Here is a 23,054-nt window from a genome sequence, read left to right as displayed (position 1 = left end):
CTACTTGGCATGGTGGTGGCTATGGATAAAAGGCCCATCTCCAGCAAGCAGTGGAGAGGAAGGCAGGTTGATCTGGGTCCATGATGCTTAGTGTAATCCTCCTCCTGGCGGTCCTCACAGGACTGTTGTTCCTCATGGCCAGGGACCGGACAAAGTCTCATGGACGTCTCCCTCCAGGTCCCCGGCCCCTGCCCTTCTTGGGGAACCTCCTGCAGATGGACAGAAAAGGCCTCCTCCAATCCTTCCTGAAGGTGAGACACAGACAGGGTGTGGGGGTGGCTCCCCTTCTCAGTCCTTGGGGATCATTCATGGGAGGGACTCAGACTTCCCTCCAGGCTCAGGGGAGGGTGTGCAGTGGTGGGTGACTAAGGGTTATGGAGATGAATCTGGTGTAGTGTGGGCAGAGCAGAGGCCCAGAGGCAGCTCTGCTCTGTTGGACACACATGGGCAATGTCCTTGGAGGGGGCTGGTGGGCCAGAGGAGTGATCTTTGGGAGTGATGCATGCGTGGAGAATTACATTGTGTTGTCATCATTTGTTTGGGCATCTATTTGTCACTGGAAGCAAAAGAGAGCAATGTGGCCTATTCCAGTGCCAGGAGGACTGAGAGCAGGGAGCACTAGAGGATGGTCTCCTCCCACTCAGTCATCATCGCTGGGAATCAATGTGTGAATGGAGAAGGTGATATTGTGGTTCAGTAGCTTGACATGTTGAAATCCTCCGTAGTTATTGCCTCTTTGTGGAGATGCACAAAGAGAGGGAAGACATAGGGAAGAAATGAGAGAGAGAGAGAGAGAGAGAAGAGACAGAGATAGAGATAGATGGATAGAATGGAGACATGAGATTAGTGGTTTTTTAAAAATGTCTTTTTAGGGTCACACTCAGTGATGTTGAGGGGTTACTCCGGGTTCTGTACTTAAGAATTGCTCCTGGCAGTTCTGGGGAACCATATGGGAGTTGATAGGGATAGAAACTGGATTGGCCCCATGCCAGGCAAATTCCCTACCTATGATGTACTATCACACCAGTTCAAGAGATTAGTTTTTTTTTTTTTTTTTGCTTTTTGGGTCTCACCTGGCGATGCACAGGGGTCACTCCTGGCTTTGCACTCAGGAGTTACTCCTGGCGGTGCTCAGGGGACCATATGGGATGCTGGGGATTGAACCCGGGTCGGCCACGTGCAAGGCAAATGCCCTACCCGCTGTGCTATCGCTCCAGCCCCGAGATTAGTTTTTGGAGTCAGATACAGGTTTGTGTTCTGTGCTTACTGTTACTCAATGAGACAGTTTCCTTGAGACAATGAGGTGGTTTTGATAAGGCTTTTGATAATTGAGTGTCTCAATTGCTGTGAGGATTTGGGACGTGACCAACAGCCTAGTGTGTGGGAGTGCTTGACCAATGGAAATTAGTTGCTTTGACCCAGTGGTCATGTATTTGTTCATTCAGTAATCATTTCCACGGTCCCTTCTGTGCCCTAGAAAATATTCTAGGCATTGATGATAGAGTGCTGGACAAGACATGCAAAATAAATCAAAAAGTAAATGTAATGTACTCATGGACTACAGTGAAATAAAGTGAGGTGTTGCTTTGGAATAGTGGTAGTCTAGCGGGTAGGGAGTTTGCCTTGTATGTAGCTGATCTGGATTTGATTCCTAGAATCCCATATGGTTCCCGTAGTACGACCAGGAGTAATTACTGAGCATAGAGCCAAGAGTAACCCCATGGGCATCACCAGGTGTGGCCCCCAAACAACACAACAGAAAAATAAAGTGGTATGAGTCATTTAATTGGAGTGACAGTGATACACCTAGTTTTTAAAAAATGAATTGTGTTTTATTTTTTGAATCACATATAAAAATATTTTCTTAACTCAAAGTTACAAGGTTCTCTTAGATTTTATTTTAGGAGTTTTATCATTTGATAATTTTAACATAATAAGTCTGTTGATCAGTTTGAGATCATTTTAAATTATAACATTGGATAAAAATTGAAGTATTTTTTTCAACTATATTCTAGTTGATTTCCAATGTTGTGGGATTTCCCTGATACTCTTGCCATTTATTTTCTCTTTCTTTCTTTCTTTCTTTCTTTCTTCTTTCTTTCTTTCTTCTTTCTTTCTTTCTTTCTTTCTTTCTTTCTTTCTTTCTTTCTTTCTTTCTTCCTTCCTTCCTTCCTTCTTTCTTTCTTTCTCTCTCTCTTTCTTTCTCTCTCTCTCTTTCTTTCTCTCTCTATTTCTCTTTATCTCTCTCTTTTCTTTCATTCTTTCTTTCTTTCTTTCTTTCTCTCTCCTTTCTTTCTCTCTCCTTTCTTTCTTTCTTTCTTTCTTTCTTTCTTTCTTTCTTTCTTTCTTTCTTTCTTTCTTTCTTTCTTTCTTCTTTCTTTCTTTCTTTCTTTCTTTCTTTCTTTCTTTCTTTCTTTCTTTCCTTCTTTCCTTCTTTCTTTCCTTCTTTCTTTCTTTCCTTCTTTCTTTCTTTCTTTCTTTCTTTCTTTCTTTCTTTCTTTCTTTCTTTTCTTTCTTTTCTTTCTTTCTTTCTTTCTTTCTTTCTTTCTTTCTTTCTTTCTTTCTTTCTTTCTTTCTTTCTTTCTTTCTTTCTTTCTTCTTTCTTTCTTCTCTTTTGGGATTACACCTGGTGATGCTCAAGATACTCCTGGCTCTGCACTCAGGAATCCTGGTGGTGCTCAGGGGACCATATGGAGTGCTAGGGATTGAACTTGGGTCGGCCACATGCAAGGAAAATGCCCTACCTGCTGTACTAACTATTGCTCTCCCTCCCATCAATTTTATTCCTAATTAAAATTGCCATGTTTTGTGGACAACTTTTTTACATGTAATTGATTAATTTATCAACCACCAATGAATTCATCCCCAAATTAATTTTCAAATTAATTTATATTGTTCATTTATCTTTCTAGAAAGTTAAACAGTTTATCACACATCACATATTGAATATGGTTACATTTGCCACTAATTAGCATATATGATTTTTATATTGTGAAGGGGAAGAGAAGACACAGATGAGAAGCAATGGGGGTCAGGTCAGAGGATTCAGGTACAAAGGTGGTGGTATTAAGGAATGGTAGAGACAAATATCCAAACCACAAAGTCAACAACACTGAAATTTAGAGACCCAAACTCAAACATCAGTCCTTAGATAGGAATCTGCCAAGAGGGCAGGCTGGAAGGGAGGATATGGGAGGGAATCTGGGAACACTGGTGGAGGGGAAGTTTACACTGTGGAACTTTACACTGGTGGTTGGGTGGTTGCTGAAATACTGTATGCCTAAAACTCAATTATGAATAATTTAGTAAATAATAATGTTTTTTTATTTTTTTATTTATTTTTATTTTATTTTTTAAATAAATTTATTTATTTTTAATTAATGAATCACCATGAGGGTACAGTTACGGATTTATACACATCTGTGCTTATGCTTCCCCCATACAAAGTTCGGGAACCCATCCCTTCACCAGTGCCCATATTCCACCACCAGTAAACCCAGCATCCCTCCCATCCTCCCCAATCCCATCTCCCCCCACCCCACCCTGTCACTGTGGCAGGGCATTCCTTCTGTTCTCTCCCTCTAATTAGCTATTGTGGTTTTGCAATAAAGGTGTTGAGTGGCCACTGTGCTCAGTCTCTAGCCCTCATTCAGCCCGCAACTCCCTTCTCCCACATGGCCTTCGACTACATTAAATAATAATGTTTTAACAAAAATAAATAAAATCAAAAGTATATTAAACCTCATTATATATAATAAGTTTAGGGATAGCCTAATTTCATTTCTTTCCCTTCCTTCATTTCTCCTTTCTTTCTTTCTTTCTTTCTTTCTTTCTTTCTTTCTTTCTTTCTTTCTTTCTTTCTTTCTTTCTTTCTTTCTTTCTTTCTTTCTTTCTTTCTTTCTTTCTTTCTTTCTTTCTTTCTTTCTTTCTTCCTTCCTTCCTTCCTTCCTTCCTTCCTTCCTTCCTTCCTCCTTCCTTCCTTCCTTCCTTCCTTCCTTCCTTCCTTCCTCCTTCCTTCCTTCCTTCCTTCCTTCCTTCCTTCCTTCCTTCCTTCCTTCCTTTCTTTCTTTCTTCTTTCTTTCTTTCTTTCTTCTTTCTTTCTTTCTTTCTTTCTTTCTTTCTTTCTTTCTTTCTTTCTTTCTTTCTTTCTTTCTTTCTTTCTTTCTGTTTTTGGGCCACACCTAGCAGTGCTCAGGGGTTACTCCGGTTCTGCACTGAAAAAACACATTTCTTTTTTTTGGGGGGGTCACACCCAGCAATGCACAGGGGATACTCCTGGCTCTGTGCTCAGAGATTACTCTCCTGGTGGTGCTTTGGGGACCATATGGGATTCTGGGAATTAAACCCGGGTCAGCCGCATGCAAGGCAAACATCTTACCCACTGTGCTATCGCTTCAGCCCCTTCTTTTTTTTTATGACGTAGGAGCACTGCTATTTATTCAGCCATTGATTAAGCTGATTAAATTGGGCATGAACTTCACATTACTTAAATTTTTTTTTTGATTTTATAAAAGTTAGTTCACAATGTTTGATTATATTCAATATTCAAACACCAACCCCGGGGCTAGAGCAATACTATAGCAAGTAGAGCATTTGCCTTGCACACGGCTGACCCGGGTTCGATTCCCAGCATTACATATGGTCCTCTGAGCACTGCCAGGGGTGATTCCTGAGCATAGCCAGGAGTAACCCCTGTGCATTGCCAGGTGTGACGTCCCGCCAAAAAGAACCCAAAAAACAAAACAAAACAAAACAAAACAAAACAAAACAAAAAAACATCAATCCCACCATTATACCTTCCCACCACCAATTCGAGATGTTTCCATCCCAAACCCCAATCCCTATCCCAAAACACAACCAAAACAATATATTTCGTATTGTTTGTTATGAAGAGCTGCTGAACATGCTTACAAAAAAACGTTCATGTAGGAAACAGTGTGAAGATTGTTTTATTTTGCAGGAGCCATTAAGATATTCTATAGGATATCACTAACATGTTGTTAAAATTTGGGTGATGTGAGCTTTGGTATATATACCTGAAAATATGTATATATGTGTGTATATATATTTCCCTCTATGATTTATTGCCTACTATCTGAACCCCATCAAATGTGGTGTGGTACTTATAGATAATAGGTAGGGAGTGTTTTATGATGTGTCATGTGGCCGCTTTCCAGGAATATGTTTACTCATATGTGAGGCTCCCTGAGCACGTCGGGAGTGGCCTTGAGCATGGAGATGGTTGGGTTGGAAAACACACATTCCTGAGTGTAGCTGTAGCTCAATGGATTTTCTCAGGTAGCACATTTAGATAATAGTTATACATCTTTTTTTTTTTAATGATCCCATGGCCATCCATGCACATATGTGTTTGTGTGTCTGTGCGTGGGTGCCTCCCTTCATCACTCTCATCTTCACCTTAATTCCTGATTCCGTGTGGACAGGGTAAGCATGTTATCCCCAGGCCCCCCTGCCTAGGTTGGGGAAGCCCACTAACTCGTGCCCCAAAGGCTCTGTGTCCCTACCTGCACACCAGAGCATCCACAGCCTTTGCCTCACCCATCTGAGACAGTGGCCATCCCACAAATAGACCACTGCAAGGCTACACCCCACCCCGCCCAGGCTCAGACCCTGTATCCTGGGACCCCTTGGGAGAGTCCATGTCTGGAGCCAGCAACACATTCCCACTGAAGTTTATGTTGTGTACTTGAGCTTCCCATAAGTAGAATTGTGTCTGGTTCTTTTCTATGGAAATAACTATGTTTCATCTAGATATTGGGGGAAGTCACATTTCATCTTCTTCAATGCTGCATAGTATTTAAAAACATGAATGTATCACTATTGATTCCATATTTATGCTGCTGGTCATTTCACCAGTAGACCCTCTGTGAACTGGCCTCTTCATTTCTGAGTGAACACACACATGCATATTTTTGTCAGACATGTGCCTGGCAGTGAAGTTGCCAAGTCACTGAGTACCTTGTATTCTGCTTTAGTTGATATGATTGTATGTTTCTATTGTGTGAAATCAAAGAAATTTCCCTTGAGGGCCTACTGCACCCACCTAGACTGCATGGTTCAGCTTTATGGGAACCGAATATCTGCGTTCAGTCACTGTCTGAAACACGGATAAGCTAATTCATTCCTAAAGGCAACGTTGAACAATTTCCCTAGTGACTGAACTGACATTGTGATTTTTTTCCTATTTCATAATCACCCAGAGAGGGTCCTACATCCTGCCTACTAAGAGGGATCAGCACAGTTTCCAGGAAAATGGCAAGACGCAGATGAAAGGTTGGGGCTGGGTCCTAAGAGGCAGACCCTTTAATTGACAATTTAGAAAAATGTGGTCAGTCAAAGGTCTGGACAAGGATGGTATTAAAAACATCTGTGAAAAAAAAACCCATCTGTGCTGCCGAGGTCTCTGGTTACTGAGTCCAGGCCTGGGTGAAAGCATTATTTTTTGGGGGAGCAGGAGCTAAGTATAAGTTTATGTGTTTTAATGATTAAAAAAACAAGGATAACCAGAGAGGTGGAAACTAACAATAATTATGTTGTGGGTATTTTTGGCAGATTCGAGACCAGTATGGGGATGTCTTCACTGTGTACCTGGGACCAAGGCCCGTGGTCATGCTCTGTGGGACAGAAGCCATCCGGGAGGCTCTGGTGGACCATGCTGATGCCTTCTCTGGCCGGGGGAGAATCGCTGTGATTGAGTCAATATCCCAGGGATATGGTAAGGGCCTGGAAAGCACTAAGAGGAATTTGATGGATGGAGGAGATTGCTGAGGGTGAGTCTAAGATGGGAGACAAAAGGGTGCACAGGAACTCCACTTCCAACTTCTTCTGCATCATACCCTGTCTCTATACTCCCAGGTGTAATCTTTGCTAATGGTGAACGTTGGAAGGTCCTTCGGCGATTCTCTCTGGCCACCATGAGGAACTTTGGGATGGGAAAGCGGAGCGTGGAGGAACGGATCCAGGAGGAGGCTCAGTGTCTGGTGGAGGAGCTGCGGAACACCAAGGGTGAGCCCCAGGGGAAGAGGAGGGCAGAGAGATAGTGAAACTGAGACAGATAGACACCCATACACACATGCACACACAGTGAATGAAAATTGAAATAGGTAATCAGAGAAGAGAGGCAAAGTAATCAGAGAAGAGAGGCAAAGAGAGAAAGACAGAGCTTGAGAGACCATCAGACAGAGATGTGGGGAACAGGTCAGGCTTTGGAGGAGTTGCAGCAAGTCAGAAGAGATTCCTGTAAGAGTAGTGCCAAGGATTTTTGGGTATTGATTTTGTAGCCTGCAACTTTACTGCATAAGTCTATTGTCTCTAAGAGTTTCTTAGTAGAGGCTTTAGACTTCTCTAGATATAGTATTATATCGTCTGCAAATAGGGAGAGTTTGATTTCTTCCTTTCCTATCTGGATGCCCTTAATCTCTTTTTCTTGTCTAATAGCTATTGCAAGTACTTCCAGAACTATGTTGAAGAGAAGTGGTGAGAGTGGGCATCCTTGTCTTGTGCCTGATCTTAGAGGAAAGGCCCTTAGTTTTTCCCCATTGAGGATAATGCTTGCCGTAGGCTTGTTATAGATGGCTTCGACTATCTTGAGGAAAGTTCCTCCAAACCCCATTTTGGTGAGGGTTTTCATCATGAACGGATATTGGATCTTGTCAAATGCTTTCTCTGCATCTATTGAAATGATCATATGGTTTTTATCCTTACTTTCGTTGATATGATGAATTATGTTGATTGATTTCCGAATGTTAAACCATCCTTGCATCCCCGGGATGAATCCCACTTGGTCATGGTGTATGATCTTTTTGATGAGTTGTTGGATTCTATTTGCTAATATTTTGTTGAGGATCTTCGCATCGGTGTTCATCAGGGATATTGGTCTATAATTTTCTTTCTTAGTGGTTTCTTTGTTTGCTTTTGATATTAGGGAGATATGTGCTCCATAGAAACTATTTGGGAGAGTTCCTGTTTTTTCAATTTCCCGGGGAGATGCAGATCAAAACAACCATGAGATGCCACCTCACACCACAGAGACTAGCACACATCCAAAAGAACAAAAGCAACCACTGCTGGAGAGGATGTGGGGAGAAAGGGACCCTTCTACACTGCTGGTGGGAATGCCGACTGGTTTGGCCCTTTTGGAAAACAATATGAATGATTCTCAAGAAATTAGAAGTTGAGCTCCCATTTGACCCAGCAATACCACTTCTGGGAATATATCCCAGAGAAGCAAAAAAGTATAGTAGAAATGACATCTGCACTTATATGTTCATCGCAGCACTATTTACAATAGCCAGAACCTGGAAAAAACCCGAGTGCCCTAGAACAGATGACTGGTTGAAGAACCTTTGGTACATCTATACAATGGAATACTATGCAGCTGTTAGGAAAAATGAGGTCATGAATTTTGCATATAAGTGGATCAGCATGGAAAGTATCATGCTAAGTGAAATGAGTCAGAAAGAGAGAGACAGACATAGAAAGATTGCACTCATCTGTGGAATATAGAATATAGGAGGCTAACACCCAAGAATGGTAGAAATAAGTTCCAGGAACTTGATTCCATGGCTTGGAAGCTGGCCTCACATTCTGGGGAGAGGGCAACTCAGAGAAGGGAACACCAAGTAAAAAGTGGTCAGAGGCCATGTTGGGGAAGGGTGCTGAATGTAGACTAGAGACCGAATACAATGGCCACTCAACACCTTTATTTCGGACCACAACACCTAATTAGAGAGAGAGAACAAAAGGGAATACCCTGCCACAGTGGCAGGGTGGGGTGGGGGAAGATGGGACTGGGGAGGTGGGAGGGATGCTGGGTTTACTGGTGATGGAGAATGGGCACTGGGGAAGGGATGGGTTCTTGAACTTTGTATGAGGGAAACATGAGCACAAAAATGTATAAATCTGTAACTGTACCCTCACGGTGATTCACTAATTAAAAATAAATAAATTAATAAAAAAAAGAGTAGTGGCAAAACAGAAGCCCAGATGTTAGCACACTCTTTATTTTGCTCATGACTGAGTGCATTTAGGGGAGGCAGCAATAGGATTTCTGTGAAAGAAAGTGAGAGAGGGGGAAACCCGCAGAATATGCCACACGTTTTCCTTTCCAGGGTGGAGAGCAATGAGAAGAGAGGGCAATAGGAGACACCATCCAGACAGCACTTCTGGTTGCTTTTGGATTCTTCCTAAATGGGTGTGGGTGGACTACAGAGGTGACAGGGCTCTTTGTTAGGAAATTGGAGACTACGGGAATGTGGGAGGAAGAGACACAGGGGGTAGAGACAGGGAGGGGGATGGGAGAGAGAGAAGCAGCATGGCTGAGAGACAAAGAAGGAAAAATAGACCTGAAGACATATGTCAATGAGGCCTGCCGAGGGACCAAAGCACCATGCAGCAGGGAGGGCACTTGCTTTGTATGTGGCCAAACTGGGTTTGATCCCCGGCACCCTATATGGTCTCCTGAGCACCACCAGGAATGATTCCTGAGTGAAGAGCCAGGAGTAAGCCCTGAGCGCCATCTGGTATAGCCTCAAAGCAAACGCGAAAAAGTGAGAGCAGAGAGCTGGGAGAGGCAGAGAGAAAGGGTAGAGAAAATAAAGACACTGGCAGACAGGGGCAGGGAGGCTCTGCAGGGGACACAGAGTGGAGACAGGGGACACCAGGAGTTAGGCTGTACCCACCTGTGGCTCCTGGCTCACAGTGCCCCATCCTGGCATCTGAGGTGGGGTGTGGAGACATCAGCCAGCAAGAGCAGAACCATTTTCTGATGACTCAAGAGTTCAGAAATGAAGATAGAGGAAGGATGTGTGGGGTTCAGATCAGGGAGAGCAGTCTTGTAAACTTGCACATGATTTTGGCAGATTGAACACTCACTCTGTATCCCTCAGCTCAGGGACAGTGCCCTGGAAGGGCCCTAATACACATCTGTTGGGCTGAGGCTGCCTGAGTCTGCATCTGGTTCCAGTGATGCACAGCTATGTACCGCTGTGCTCAAAGTCTTTTTGAAAAGAGGATGCAGAGAGCTCTGTGTACAATCCAGCTGGATTGGCACTTTTGACCTCTGACCTGCATGGATGGGTTCCAGAGACAAACACATAAGAGGAACAAATAAACACAGATTGTCTAGACATTAGTCTCTCTCAGGCAGCCCTCTTATCTTAGAGCTCATGGGATGGTCATTTACTTAAGACAATATTGATCCCCATCCAGGTCCCCAACAAGGGACTTATTGTTTAACTTAAACTATGGGGCTGGAATGATAGTACAGCTGGTAGGGCAATTTTTTTTGCATGTGGACAGCCCTGGTTTGATCCTTGACAGTTCATATGGTCCTCTGAGCACAGCCAGGAGCAATTCCCGAGTGCAGAGCTAGGAGTTACCCCTGAATGTGACCGGGTGTGACCAAAAAACGTCAAAAAAATGCTAATTGAACAATAACAGAGACATTAAGGACAATTAGTGTGCACATCAAAATTCAGTGGTACAAAAAAAACCTCAATGGGTACATGAAAGAGCAGAGGCAGAGATTTTAAAGAGTCAACAGCAGGCACCTTTGAATTATAGAGTGAGGTCATGACAATTTCCTATTCTATTTTCCTTATGCCTGAAAGAGACTCTAATGTGGCATTGTTGGGAAGGACGTGTATAGAGAAGCTTCTAAAATCTCAGGGCTAGGACGAATGGAGACATTACTGAGACCACTCAAGAAATTCGACGATCAACGGGATGATGATGATGATGATGATGATGATGATGATGATGATGATTTTTCTCATGTTATCCTCTACATCTAGAAGACCCGGAACTGTTTTATTTTTTTTCCTGCTGCATTTTTGTTGCCCACTTATATTCTAAGACCTGTGCTTTTTGAACAGGGAACTATCCTGAGATAGGGGTTCAGTTTTGTTAGGGGAAGATCTCCCACACTATGTCTGCCATCTATGAAATGGGCACACCAGTCAAACTGACCAGTAAGGAACAGTTTGCAGCTGGTATTAGAGTGGTCTGGCACACAATATGGGCTTATGTATGAGCCCTGTCATTGTCCTGTTTTCTGGTTCAGCGAGGAAATCACAGAGAGATGGGCTACTCTCCAGGATTCCCAGGCCTTTTTTTAGTGAATGTCCATTAATCTTCATTTTCTTCTCCAGGAGCCCTCAAGGATCCCACATTCTTCTTCCACTCCATCACCGCTAACATCATCTGCTCCATCGTCTTTGGGGAACGTTTCTCCTACCGAGATCCAGAGTTCCTGCATCTGTTGGATGTGTTCTTCCAAACCTTTGCTCTCATCAGCTCCTTCTCCAGCCAGGTCAGGAGAGGGGGAGGGCGGTGGTTGGGATGAGGTGGACAAGGCGTAATCTGTTTGCCTGGGTTGGAATTCAACAGAGGATGAGCAGAAGTCAGGGAAAATGGACAGGAGAGGCAGGGAGGCAGAAACCAGAGGTAGGAGAGATGGTGAGATATTGTGAGAACATGATCAGGAGAAGGAGAGCAGTGATCATGAGGTGGGAAGAGAGAATCAGAAAGTTGGGCAAGACCAACATAATGATGAGGAAAAAGAAGTTGGAATATATAGAAGGAAGGGAGAAGGAGGAGAAGAGAGAGAAGGGCAGAAATAAAGGGCTCTTGAGAGACACGGTGGAAAAGAGATAGCTGAGTCACTTCTGGAATCTACTCTTCTGCTATTATTCCACCAGATCTTTGCCCCTGTCTCTCCAAGATCTGCAAAAACTGGGAACCACATTTCTTCACTTGGTCTCTTCTTTCTGTCCCACTTTTGTTTGTTCCCTCTTCCCTCCCTTGAGTATCTCACATTTGGTTGTGGTGCTCAGTGGGGCTCACACACTTGGTGCAGAGCTTGTAAACATGGACATGGATTGGTGCTCGCATATCATAGTTGTGGTGCTGACATGCACCTGACTGTATGCTGGATGTCAGATGCAAGTGTTGCTTGCTAGGATCCTTAACAGCAGAGTCTCAGGGATCATTCTATGCCTCTGTGGGTGGCACCGGAAGGCAGGTTCTTTGGCTGTTGAGTCATCTCCATCCCTGTCTCCTCCTCCTATTAAAAAAACAACAACCTGAGATTGGGGTTGTCATATTGAATGTCACAAATAATTATAAACAACTTTATTAAAAATAAAATAAAACAAAACCAAAACCAAACAAAAACCCCATCTACCACTACTACCCCTCAACAGTTATACAGAAGTAGGTCCCTCCTTTAAAACAAAGAGATCAAGTAATCAAGTTCCCTTTGTTGACTAACCTTAAAATAACTCTAAGCCATAGTTGACCCTTGAGTCACACAGAGGTTAGGGATGCCCTACCCCCCAGGCCCCTAAATCCATCTTAGTAGAATTCATAATTACCTCTTGCATATGCACATTCCCTCTTTGGGGTGTCAATCAGCCAATATCCAGGGTGTGGAGAGGACTGTGGAGACTGAGAAAAATCTAAGTACAAGTGCTTCTTTACAGTCAAAACTCTGTTATTGAGGGTCAGCTGTATTTTGTATTTTAAATTTAAACAAACAAAAAAATGAAGCAGACTACCGATGTCCCTCAAAAGGAATGGAGGTTAGATTATCACTGGGGCTGTCCCCAGAGTTCCCATTACCTCTCACCAGAGAGTCTGATGGTAAATTGGGAAGGTGCCTTGGGGAGTGTGTGTGACCAGCCCCAAAGGGGTTTTTATGTTCTCCCAGAAATCGTAGAGAGACAAATTCATCAGAATGCCCAGCCAACAGCCATAATTCTTTCTAGAAGGAGGGATTATGAAGGAATTTTATTTTATTTAATTCGATTTATTTCTCTCTCTCTTTTTCCCATTCTTTTTTAAAAAATGCGTTTGGAATTTTATTCTCTGTTTTTAATTGAATCACTGTGAAATACACAGTTACAAAGCTGTTCATGATCAGGTTTCAGTCATACAATGTTCTAACACCCATCTCTCCACTAGTGTCCATTTCCCCCCACCAATGACCCCAGTTTCCCTCCTGCCCCACTCCACCCAGCCTACTTCTATGGAAGGCACTTTATTAAGGAATTTTATATCTTACTGTGTACATATCAGCACTTTTACAATTATTTGCAACAAGTTAGTATTCAATTTGACATTGGATGAAACAATGGAGATGGGAGCCCAGAGAAGTAAATGGTGCTAAGTGTCCACTGCCTCATCTCATTTGAGTGTCACATTATCAATCCTGATGCAGCATAGGAGTTGTGGGGAGGCGGGAAGGATTTGAGCAAAACAGATAAACAGGTAAGGTAAGGCAGTAGATACACAGAGAGATCACAGGTGAGACACACAGAGATAAGAGAGATGGAAAGGAGAGAGGTGGAGAGGTGAAACAGAGACCAACCTAAAAACAGAATGAGAATGGAAGGTACATAAAGGGTAAAACACGGGAAGGGGACTGTATTCATGCAAGAGGGACTCAGACACAGAGACAGAGATGCAAAGAGAGATGGAGAGACAGAAGGAGACAGAAGGGTAGCTAAGGGAGGTTTCAGGAACCAGGAAGGCTGACCCTCCTTGTGTCTTGCAACTCAGTCCCAGAACTGTCTAAAATTCCTCTTTTCCCACAGGTGTTTGAGCTCTTTTCTGGCTTCTTGAAGTACTTCCCTGGCTCCCACAGGCAGATCTATGAAAACTCACTACTTATCATAGACTTCATCAACCGCAATGTGGAGAAGCACCGCGAGACTCTGGACTGCACCGCTCCCCGAGACTTCATTGATGCCTACCTGATCCGCATGGACAAAGTGGGGCTTGGGGGAGGAGGGAGGAAAAGACAGGAGATGAGAAGGGGGGATGTGGGAGGGGAAGTTAAGAAAGAGGATATTTAGTAGGGAGGCAAAGAGTAGAAGGGTAGAGGAGACAGAGACAGAGTCAGAGACAGAGAATGGCAGACAGATGGATAGATCACAGAGTAAGGGACAAAACTGCCACCTCAGTGGAGAGACCCAGAAGCAGAAAGAAAGGTTGTAAGAGGGAAACAGACACACCAAAGAAATGGAAAAAAGCCTGAGAGACAACTGGACGAATAGAGGACAGAGAAAAGAGACAGATGTCAGTCAACCAGAAACAGATGGGGGTCCCCAGAGATAGTCACAGGTGCAATGAGACTCCAGACTCCCCTGACTCAAACCCTTCCTCTGCATGCAGGAGAAATCCGATCCCAATTCTGAGTTCCACCATCAGAACCTCATCATCAGTGTGCTCTCGCTCTTCTTCGCTGGCACGGAGTCCACCAGCACCACACTCCGTTATGGATTCCTGCTCCTGCTCAAATACCCCCAAATCACAGGTGGGCAGAATGGAGGTTCCTTTCTGTGGGTGGGCTATCCGACCCCTTCTGGAGCTTCATAAGTAAGATTAGGGAGTCCTGCTGAAATGAGAGGCAGCATGCAATTCTCAGACCAAGAGCAATGCAGGTTTTGAATAAACTCTCAACTGAGTCAAGGTTCTGGCTAGATGGATAATGGAAAGTCTATTGATATGTTCTTCCCACAGCTCATTCCTTCACTTTCTTCCATTTATCTCTCTCTCTTTATACATCCATTTATTAATTTTTTAATAAAAAATTTAAAAATTGACCTTGAGATACACAATTACAAAGTTGTTTACGATTTGGTTTCAGTCATACAATGTTTAATGCCTGTATCTTCACCACTGTATATTTCCCACTACCAATGTCCCCAGTTTTCCTCCCCCAGCTGTCCTCTATGGCAGGCACTTTTATTTTCTTTCTCTCTTCTTCTTGTGGGCATAACGGTTTGAAATACTGAAAGGTTATCACACATACATTTATTTATCTTTTCTTCTGCTCACCAACTCACCTCTATACCCTCTGATAAATCAAAGATTTATCCAAAGACACATACATTGCTTCACTTATTTGGATTTCATGATTTATTGATGAATGTTTCATTGAGTGAACAATGTTATTGAGTCACAGGCTGACTCATTCATGTGTCCACCTGTCTGATGACCTAGTTGTCATTCTTTAGTCTTTTCATTTGTTGTTTACTTCATGTTTTATTTTTGCTTTTTGAGTCACACTGGCGATGCCCAGTGGTTAAGTCCTGACTCTGCACTCAGGAATTACTCCTGGAAGTGCTTCGGGACCATACAGTTTCTATGAGGCACTTATCTCCCTAAAACCAAAAGCAAACAAAGATACCACTAACAAAGAAAATTACAGACCAATATCCCTGATGAACACCGTTGCGAAGATCCTCAACAAAATATTAGCAAATAGAATCCAACAACTCATCAAAAAGATCATACACCATGACCAAGTGGGATTCTTCCCGGGGATGCAAGGATGGCTTAACATTCAGAAATCAATCAACATAATCCATCATATCAACAAAAGCAAAGATAAAAACCATATGATCATATCAATAGATGCAGAGAAAGCATTTGACAAGATCCAACATCTGTTCATGATGAAAACTCTCACCAAAATGGGGTTTGGAAGAACTTTCCTCAAGATAGTCAAAGCCATCTACCACAAACCCATGGCAAGCATTATCCTCAATGGGGAAAAACTAAGGGCCTTTCCTCTAAGATCAGGCACAAGACAAGGATGCCCACTCTCACCACTTCTATTCAACATAGTACTGGAAGTACTTGCAATAGCTGTTAGGCAAGAAAAAGACATCCAGATAGGAAAGGAAGAAATCAAACTCTCACTATTCGCAGACGATATGATAATATGTCTAGAGAAGCCTAAAACCTCTACTAAGAAACTCTTAGAAACAATAGGCTTGTACAGTAAAGTCGCAGGCTATAAAATCAATACCCAAAAATCCATGGCTTTCCTATATGCAAACAATGAGTCAGAGGAAAGGGACATGAAAAAAGCAATCCCATTCACAATCGTGCCCCAGAAAATCAAGTACCTCGGAATCAGCTTAACCAAGGAAGTAAAGGACCTCTACAAAGAAAACTATAAAACGCTACTCCATGAAATAAAAGAGGACATGAGGAAATGGAAACGTATCCCCTGCTCATGGATAGGGAGAATTAACATTGTCAAAATGGCAATACTCCCCAAAGCATTATACAGATTCAATGCAATCTCTATAAAGATACCCATGAAATTCTTCAAAGAAATGGATCAAGCTATCCTGAAATTCATATGGAACAACAAACGCCCACGGATAGCTAAAACAATTCTTGGGAAAAAGATGATGGGAGGCATCACACTCCCCAACCTTAAACTTTACTACAAAGTGGTAACAATTAAAACAGCATGGTACTGGGTTGCAGACCAACAGAACAGGGTGGAATATTCCTACACACAACCCCAAATGTATGATATTCTAGTCTTTGATAAGGGAGCAAGAAATGTGAAGTGGAGCAAGGAAAGCCTCTTTAACAAATGGTGCTGGCACAACTGGACAACCACATGCAAAAGAATGGGCTTAGACCTCGACCTGACACCATGCACAAAAGTCAGATCAAAATGGATTAAAGACCTCAACATCAGACCACAATCCATAAGGTACATTGAAGATAAGGTCGAAAAAACCCTCCACAATATTGAAGCTAACGGTATCTTCAAAGGTGACACACAACTGATCAAATGGAAACAGATAAACAAATGGGACTATATTAAACTAAGAAGCTTCTGCACCGCAAAAGATACAGTGACCAGAATACAAAGACAATCTACAGAATGGGAAAGGATATTCACCCAATACCCCTCTGATAAGGGGTTGATATCAAGGGTATATAAAGCACTGGTTGAACTCTACAAGAAGAAAACATCCAACCCCATCAGAAAATGGGGTGAAGAAATGAACAGAAACTTTTCCAAAGAAGAGATACGAATGGCCAAAAGGCACATGAAAAAATGCCCTGCATCACTAATCATCAGGGAGATGCAGATCAAAACAACTATGAGATACCACCTCACACCACAGAGAATGGCACACATCCAAAAGAACAAAAGCAGCCGCTGTTGGATGGGACGTGGGGAGAAAGGGGCCCTTCTACACTGCTGGAGGGAATGCCTACTTGTTCAGCCCTTCTGGAAAACAATATGGATGCTTCTCAAAAAAATTAGAAATTGAACTCCCATTCGACCCAGCAATACCACTTCTGGAAATATATCCCGGAGAAGCAAAAAAATATAGTCGAAATGACATTTGCACTTAAATGTTCATCGCAGCACTGTTTACAATAGCCAGACTCTGGAAAAAACCTGAGTGCCCGAGAACAGATGACTGGTTAAAGAAACTTTGGTACATCTATACAATGGAATACTATGCAGCTGTTAGAAAAGATGAAGTCATGAATTTTGCATATAAGTGGATCAACATGGAAAGTATCATGCTAAGTGAAATGAGTCAGAGAGAGACAGACATAGAAAGATTGCGCTCATCTGTGGAATATAAAATAACAGAGTAGGAAACTAATACCCAAGAATAGTAGAAATAAGTACCAGGAGGTTGGCTCCATGGTTTGGAAGCTGGTCTCACATGCTGGGGGGAAAGGCAGTTCAGATAGAGAAGGGAACATCAAGTAAGCTCTGGTTGGAGGACCCGCTCTGGAGGAGAGATGTGTACTGAAAGCAGACTATAGATTAAACACAATGGCCACTCAATACCCCTATTGTGGACCACAACACCCAAAAGGAGAGAGAGAGAACAAAAGGGAATGTCCTGCCAAAGAGGCAGGGAGGGAGGGGCGGGGGAGGGGGGATGGGATTGGGAGGTGGGAGGGATACTGGGTTCACTGGTGGTGGAAAATGGACACTGGTAGAGGAAGATTGTGTGTTTCCCTCATACAATGTCCCTCGAACATTGTATGAGGGAAACACAAGTATGAAAATGTGTAAATCTGTTACTGTACCCTCATGGTGATTCACTAATAAATAAATAAATAAGTAATTTTTTAAAAAAAGAAATAAAAGAGGACACAAGGAAATGGAAACACAACCCCTGCTCATGGATTGGAAGAATTAATATTGTCAATATTAATGGCAATACATTATGCAGATTCAATGCGATACCTATACGTGTTTCTTATTCAAACATATTTCTTTTTTATTTTATTAAGTAGTTCACAATATTTGATTACATTTAATATTCAAACACCAGTCTCACCACCATTACACCTTCCCTGCTGAAAATGCTCCAAAAATGTTTCCTTAGAGGAAAGAGTGTGAAGATTGTTGTGTGTCATCCAAGGGCCATTAAGCCCTTCTAAAAGAGATCACTAACATGTTGTTAAAGGTTGAGCCTTGTGTGCTTATATATTCAAATGTATTTGAATATATTCAATTTGAATATATTCAATTTGGATCTGGTGGCATGGTTATGTTGTGTGTCGTGTTATGCTCCCTTCTGGGAGAGAAGAACAATGTGACTCTGGATCGTGACTGATGATAAAATTATCTGGCACCAGCAAGAGGTAGCTTATCGTTGCTACTTCTGAGTTGTTGGAAGCAGGGGGGATATGGGCAGGATATTCCCATTCCCAGTTCCGTTGAACCCATAGTTTTCAGTCACAAAGTCCCGCATACCAGAGGCCTGTTTCTAAAATAAGAGTTTTCCCTACATTTTCATCATTACACTAAGTCTTAATCTGAAGTTCTATGCAAACAGTTGAGTGCATGTTATTTGTCTGTGTATACTTTTACATGTAGGAAGAAAATCCAGAACATTTACTAGGTTTCAAAAGATAAGAATGGTTGTTGTTTCTTCTTTCCCTGCTGTTCCAGCATAGCTGGTGTCCAGGGAGAGCAATGTTGTTATGTAATCTTTCCTACAAGGTTTTCCTGGTTCATTTGCCCATGAGCTAGAAAAAACAGGCTGAGAGTAGTTTCCTTGCTAAATGCTTCTTTGAACACAGCTCACAGTTCCCCCTTTTGTGTGCAGAGAGAGTCCAGAAAGAGATTGACCAGGTGATTGGCTCATACCGTGCTCCTGCCCTTAATGACCGAGCCAACATGCCATACACGGATGCTGTCATCCACGAGATTCAGAGATTTGCAGACCTGCTTCCCAATAGTTTGCCTCACATTGTCACCAAGGACACACACTTCCGAGGGTATCTCATCCCGAAGGTGAGGCTAATCTGGGTTATGAATGTCTTCTGTGTGCCTCCTGGGTTTTCTTAGTCTCCTACTGGAACCTTTTGTGGGTTTTTATCACTAGGCTGCTCTTTTCCGGTAGACCCATCTGATAGGGTTGGGGACTAATCCAATGCACTGTCTCTTGATCTGGTGACCTTTCCTCAGGGCACTGAAGTGTATCCCATTTTGAACTCTGCTCTCAATGACCCACATTACTTCGAGAAACCAGAAACCTTCAACCCTGACCATTTTCTGGATGCCAATGGGGCATTGAAGAAGAATGACGCATTCATGCCCTTTTCTATAGGTAAGATGGAGCCAGGCTCTGGCTCCCGAAGACCAGAGTGCCTACTCATCTTGAGATAACCAAGTGAAGTTCTTTGTTTATTGAGCAATAAGTATCTTTCAGTTCCTTTAGCTTCCCAGACCCATCACACCTTCACTACACTACACTGCTAGATGAGGCTTCAGCTAAGACCACACCCAGAAGACTTGTGCACAGACCTGTGTGTATGTGTGTGTGCATGTGTGTGTGTATGTGTGTGTTTTGGAGCCACACCCAACAGTTCTCTGAGCTTACACCTGGCTCTGCAGTCAGTGGTTATTCTTGGTGAGACTTAGGGAAACATATGCGGTAGTCTGGCTTCCAGAGAGCAAGGGGATTATACCCAGGTTGGGTAGCATGAAAGGCAAATACCTTCCTTCCTACCTGTTGTACCCTCTAGCCATGGGTATATTTTTTATTTATTTTTATTATTAATTGTCATATATTTTTATTAAATGATTTTTAAAAATTTAATCATAGTGAGATACACAGTTACAAAATTGTCCATCAGGTTTCAGTCATATAATGTTCCAACACCTGCCCCTTCACCAGTGTGTGATTCCCACCACCAATGTCTCCAGTTTCCCCACTGCCCCACCCTGCTTGCCTCTATGGCGTTCACTTTTCTTCTCTCTCTCTCTCTCATATTTTGGGTATTGTGGTTTGCAATACAGATATTGAAAGGTTATTATGTATATCCCATTGCCTAATTTCAATACTCAGTTCTTGCCCAGAGTGATCATTTCCAACTATTATTGTCATATTGGTTCCTTCTCTAACCTAACTACTCTTTGCCCCACACATACTTGTGGTAAGTTTTCAACCATTGACCAGTCCTCCCGACCCCTGTTTTTCTTGGCCTTGGATATTTGGCTATATGTTTTAACTTGTACAATTCAGTATAAAATGCATCTTTGAACCCAGCCCTTTATTGTGTTCTGAAGATAATGTCTCAGCTAGATCACATGGAAGTAGAGGTCCTTTTCCAGAATATTATAGGCAGTGTGTGTATGTGTGTGTGTGTGTGTGTGTGTGTGTGTGTGAGAGAGAGAGAGAGAGAGAGAGAGAGAGAGAGAGAGAGAGAGAGAGAGAGAGAGAGAGAGAGGAGCAGGGATCAAATAATGATTTCATTAAGGATTGAATGCTTACTGCGTATAGATATGATTGGCACAAATAAGCTGCTAAAATGGGCAATCATCTTTACTGTATGAGTCATAATTATGGTGAATGATCTATAGGCACTTGAGGTAATGTTTATGGGGTCCAAATGGTAAAGATTCCTGGAAGCACAGACTTCTAAGCTAAATGCCTTATGCACGGGCTGATTCAACACTGGAAAGAGCACAACCTGCAGAGGGAACAGCAAGGGCACAGCCTGAAGGTGGGGGCAGCGGGGTGCATCAGAGAAGTAAGCCGGAATATTGGGGTTTTGCACATATGAGGATCATAATTGTGACTTGTCTCTATTCCCATACAGAGAAAACCCCCGTGTTCAGGCCCTCTCATACTTTGGAAGAAAGGGAGTCCCTATGAATAAGTTCCTATTTCAAGTACAGTGACTTCAGTCATCCAGGGCAAATGGGGTACATATGGCCTAGAAGGGTATAAAGTCATGTGAAGACAAATGTGTGAGAGCGGAGAAGCCCCAGGGTTGTGTTGGGAGGAAAGTGACAGGCTGATGTGGAGAGAGCTACATTGCACAACTCATTGTTGGAGTCTAAAGAGCTGCCTGAGCTTTCCTAAGATCGTTTCTTCACTCTGGCTGTGTCAGCAGCTGAGTCTGCACAATGTCTCAGGTCCTGAACAGCCACCACACAGCTTATCTTTCTGTCTCTGAAAGACCTTTCCCCAGGTCATCGGCTTGCAGTCAGAACCAGGAGAAAGGGAAAGGTCTCCCTTATTGCCTCATCGCTTTCCATGTCTGCAGTTCAAGACTTTCTGAGGATGGCTCCTTTCTACTTCAGAGAAGCTGGTGGCAACCCTAGACTCCCATCACATTCCTTTTTTTATTTTTTTGTTTTGCTTTGTTTTGTTGTTGGGCTACAGTTGGCAATTTCAGGGCCTTAATACTGACTCTGTGCTCAGAGATCACTCCCAGCAATGCTTGGGGGGACCAGAAGCTGTTTCAGGGATTGAGTCAGGGTTGGCCATATGCAAAGCAAAGAATTAACCCCTGTACTATCTCTTTGACCCCTCATCACAATTTTCTTCCTGTTAGGGGTTTTTCAGAACTTTGAGGCTCTGAGTTTGAGATCGAGAACCAACTCAGATATAAACAAGTGCAGTGCCAGAGACTTGCCTCTCCCTAACTAGAGACAGACACATATAGAGACAAACACATGACAGGGTCCTACTGGGTCCTTCATGTAGATCGGCATTGAGAATTGTTACCAGGGACTGGAGTGATAGTTCAGTGGGGAGGGTACACCTTGCACGTGGTCTACTTGAGTTTGATTCCCGGCATTGTCTATGGTCCCCCAAGCACCGCCAGGAGTGATTCCTGAGTGCAGAGCCAAGAGTAACCCCTAAGCATTCCCAGATGTGACCCAAAATGCCATAAAAAAAGAACTGTTACCAATAATAACTCCTTTGCCTCACAGTACCTCTATGAGGTAGGTCCACTCTCATAGGAGAAAGGAAGGACATTAAGTTGTGAATCCAGAAATATGCACACACACGTGAAGAGGCACACATATGCATGACATGCATAAGTGTTCAGAACAAGGGTTCATGTACTCTGTGCTATTGAGAATTGTCAAGGAAACTACAAATGCTCTCCTAGGAAAATGTGCATGGCACGGTCACAAGGAAACTGCACATGTAGGTGAGAGGTCAACCCCAGGTGACTCTGTTGCAATGGACACAGGTATCTGGGCTAGGGCACAGCATGTGCCCCCTGCCCCAAATGGTGACTCTTTGTGCCTACAGGGAAGCGCATTTGTCTTGGAGAAGGCATCGCCCGTGCAGAATTATTCCTCTTCTTCACCACCGTCCTGCAGAACTTCAATGTGACCACCAACATGACCCCTGAGGATATCGACATCACCCCCATGGAGTGTGGTGTGGGAAAACTGCCTCAACCATATAAGATCCGATTCCTGCCCCGCTAGAGGTTGAGGGAAGGGGCTCAAAGAGTTGGGGGGAGTCATTGAGAGTCACCATTTCTCTAGGATAAGGTACATCTCTCCAAATCTTCTTTCCTTATAGAAATCTGCTGTAAGCTAGTATCTTTTAAGCTAGTATCTTTCTCGATCCTTGGAAGCCACCTCCACCAGGAATTCATCATAATGCAGGCTTGTGGTGCTCAGGGGGAGTCATACAGTCAGTTGCAGGGCAGTGCATCTTCAGGGAACATGTCTCAGTGGGTTGGTTCAACCTTACACTGATGTCACACTGGAGAATGAACTTGTAGTCTCACCTTCATGGCAGGCATGAGGCCTCCAGTCTACCCCTGTGCCCTCCACACTCATTCCATTATTTTTGTAAGTCAAATATTCAACCTGGGTCTCTTTGGATTAAAATCAAGGAGTCTGAATCAGAGGAGAGTTCTGATAGTGAATGAGGGTTCCATTTTACCATGATCATTCCAGCATTGGTTATTTCTGTTCT

The 23,054-nt window shown here is 43.1% G+C and overlaps 1 protein-coding gene across 1 annotated transcript; it reads left to right on the top strand.

Moving 5' to 3' along the window:
* The first annotated feature begins 80 nt into the window (after positions 1–80).
* Positions 81–22,555, top strand: LOC101552590 (cytochrome P450 2B11-like). Its single transcript, XM_004620717.2, has 9 exons — positions 81–251; positions 6,574–6,736; positions 6,877–7,026; positions 11,172–11,332; positions 13,617–13,793; positions 14,197–14,338; positions 18,924–19,111; positions 19,286–19,427; positions 22,374–22,555. The coding sequence occupies exons 1-9, from the start codon at positions 81–83 to the stop codon at positions 22,553–22,555; spliced, it is 1,476 nt and encodes a 491-aa protein (XP_004620774.2).
* The last annotated feature ends 499 nt before the right edge of the window (positions 22,556–23,054 follow it).

This window comes from Sorex araneus, chromosome 8 (assembly GCF_027595985.1).
Source record: "Sorex araneus isolate mSorAra2 chromosome 8, mSorAra2.pri, whole genome shotgun sequence".
Taxonomy (NCBI): domain Eukaryota; kingdom Metazoa; phylum Chordata; class Mammalia; order Eulipotyphla; family Soricidae; genus Sorex; species Sorex araneus.
This window is presented reverse-complemented; position numbering and strand designations above follow the sequence as displayed.

What these genes read in the sequence shown, in the direction of transcription:
- LOC101552590 (XM_004620717.2), top strand. Translation starts at nt 81, where the DNA reads ATGATGCTTAGTGTAATCCTCCTCCTGGCGGTCCTCACAGGACTGTTG. An exon ending in GGAGCTGCGGAACACCAAGG is followed by an intron (nt 7,027 to 11,171) that starts GTGAGCCCCAGG and finishes TTTCTTCTCCAG; the next exon opens with GAGCCCTCAAGGATCCCACA. An exon ending in CAAATACCCCCAAATCACAG is followed by an intron (nt 14,339 to 18,923) that starts GTGGGCAGAATG and finishes TTTTGTGTGCAG; the next exon opens with AGAGAGTCCAGAAAGAGATT.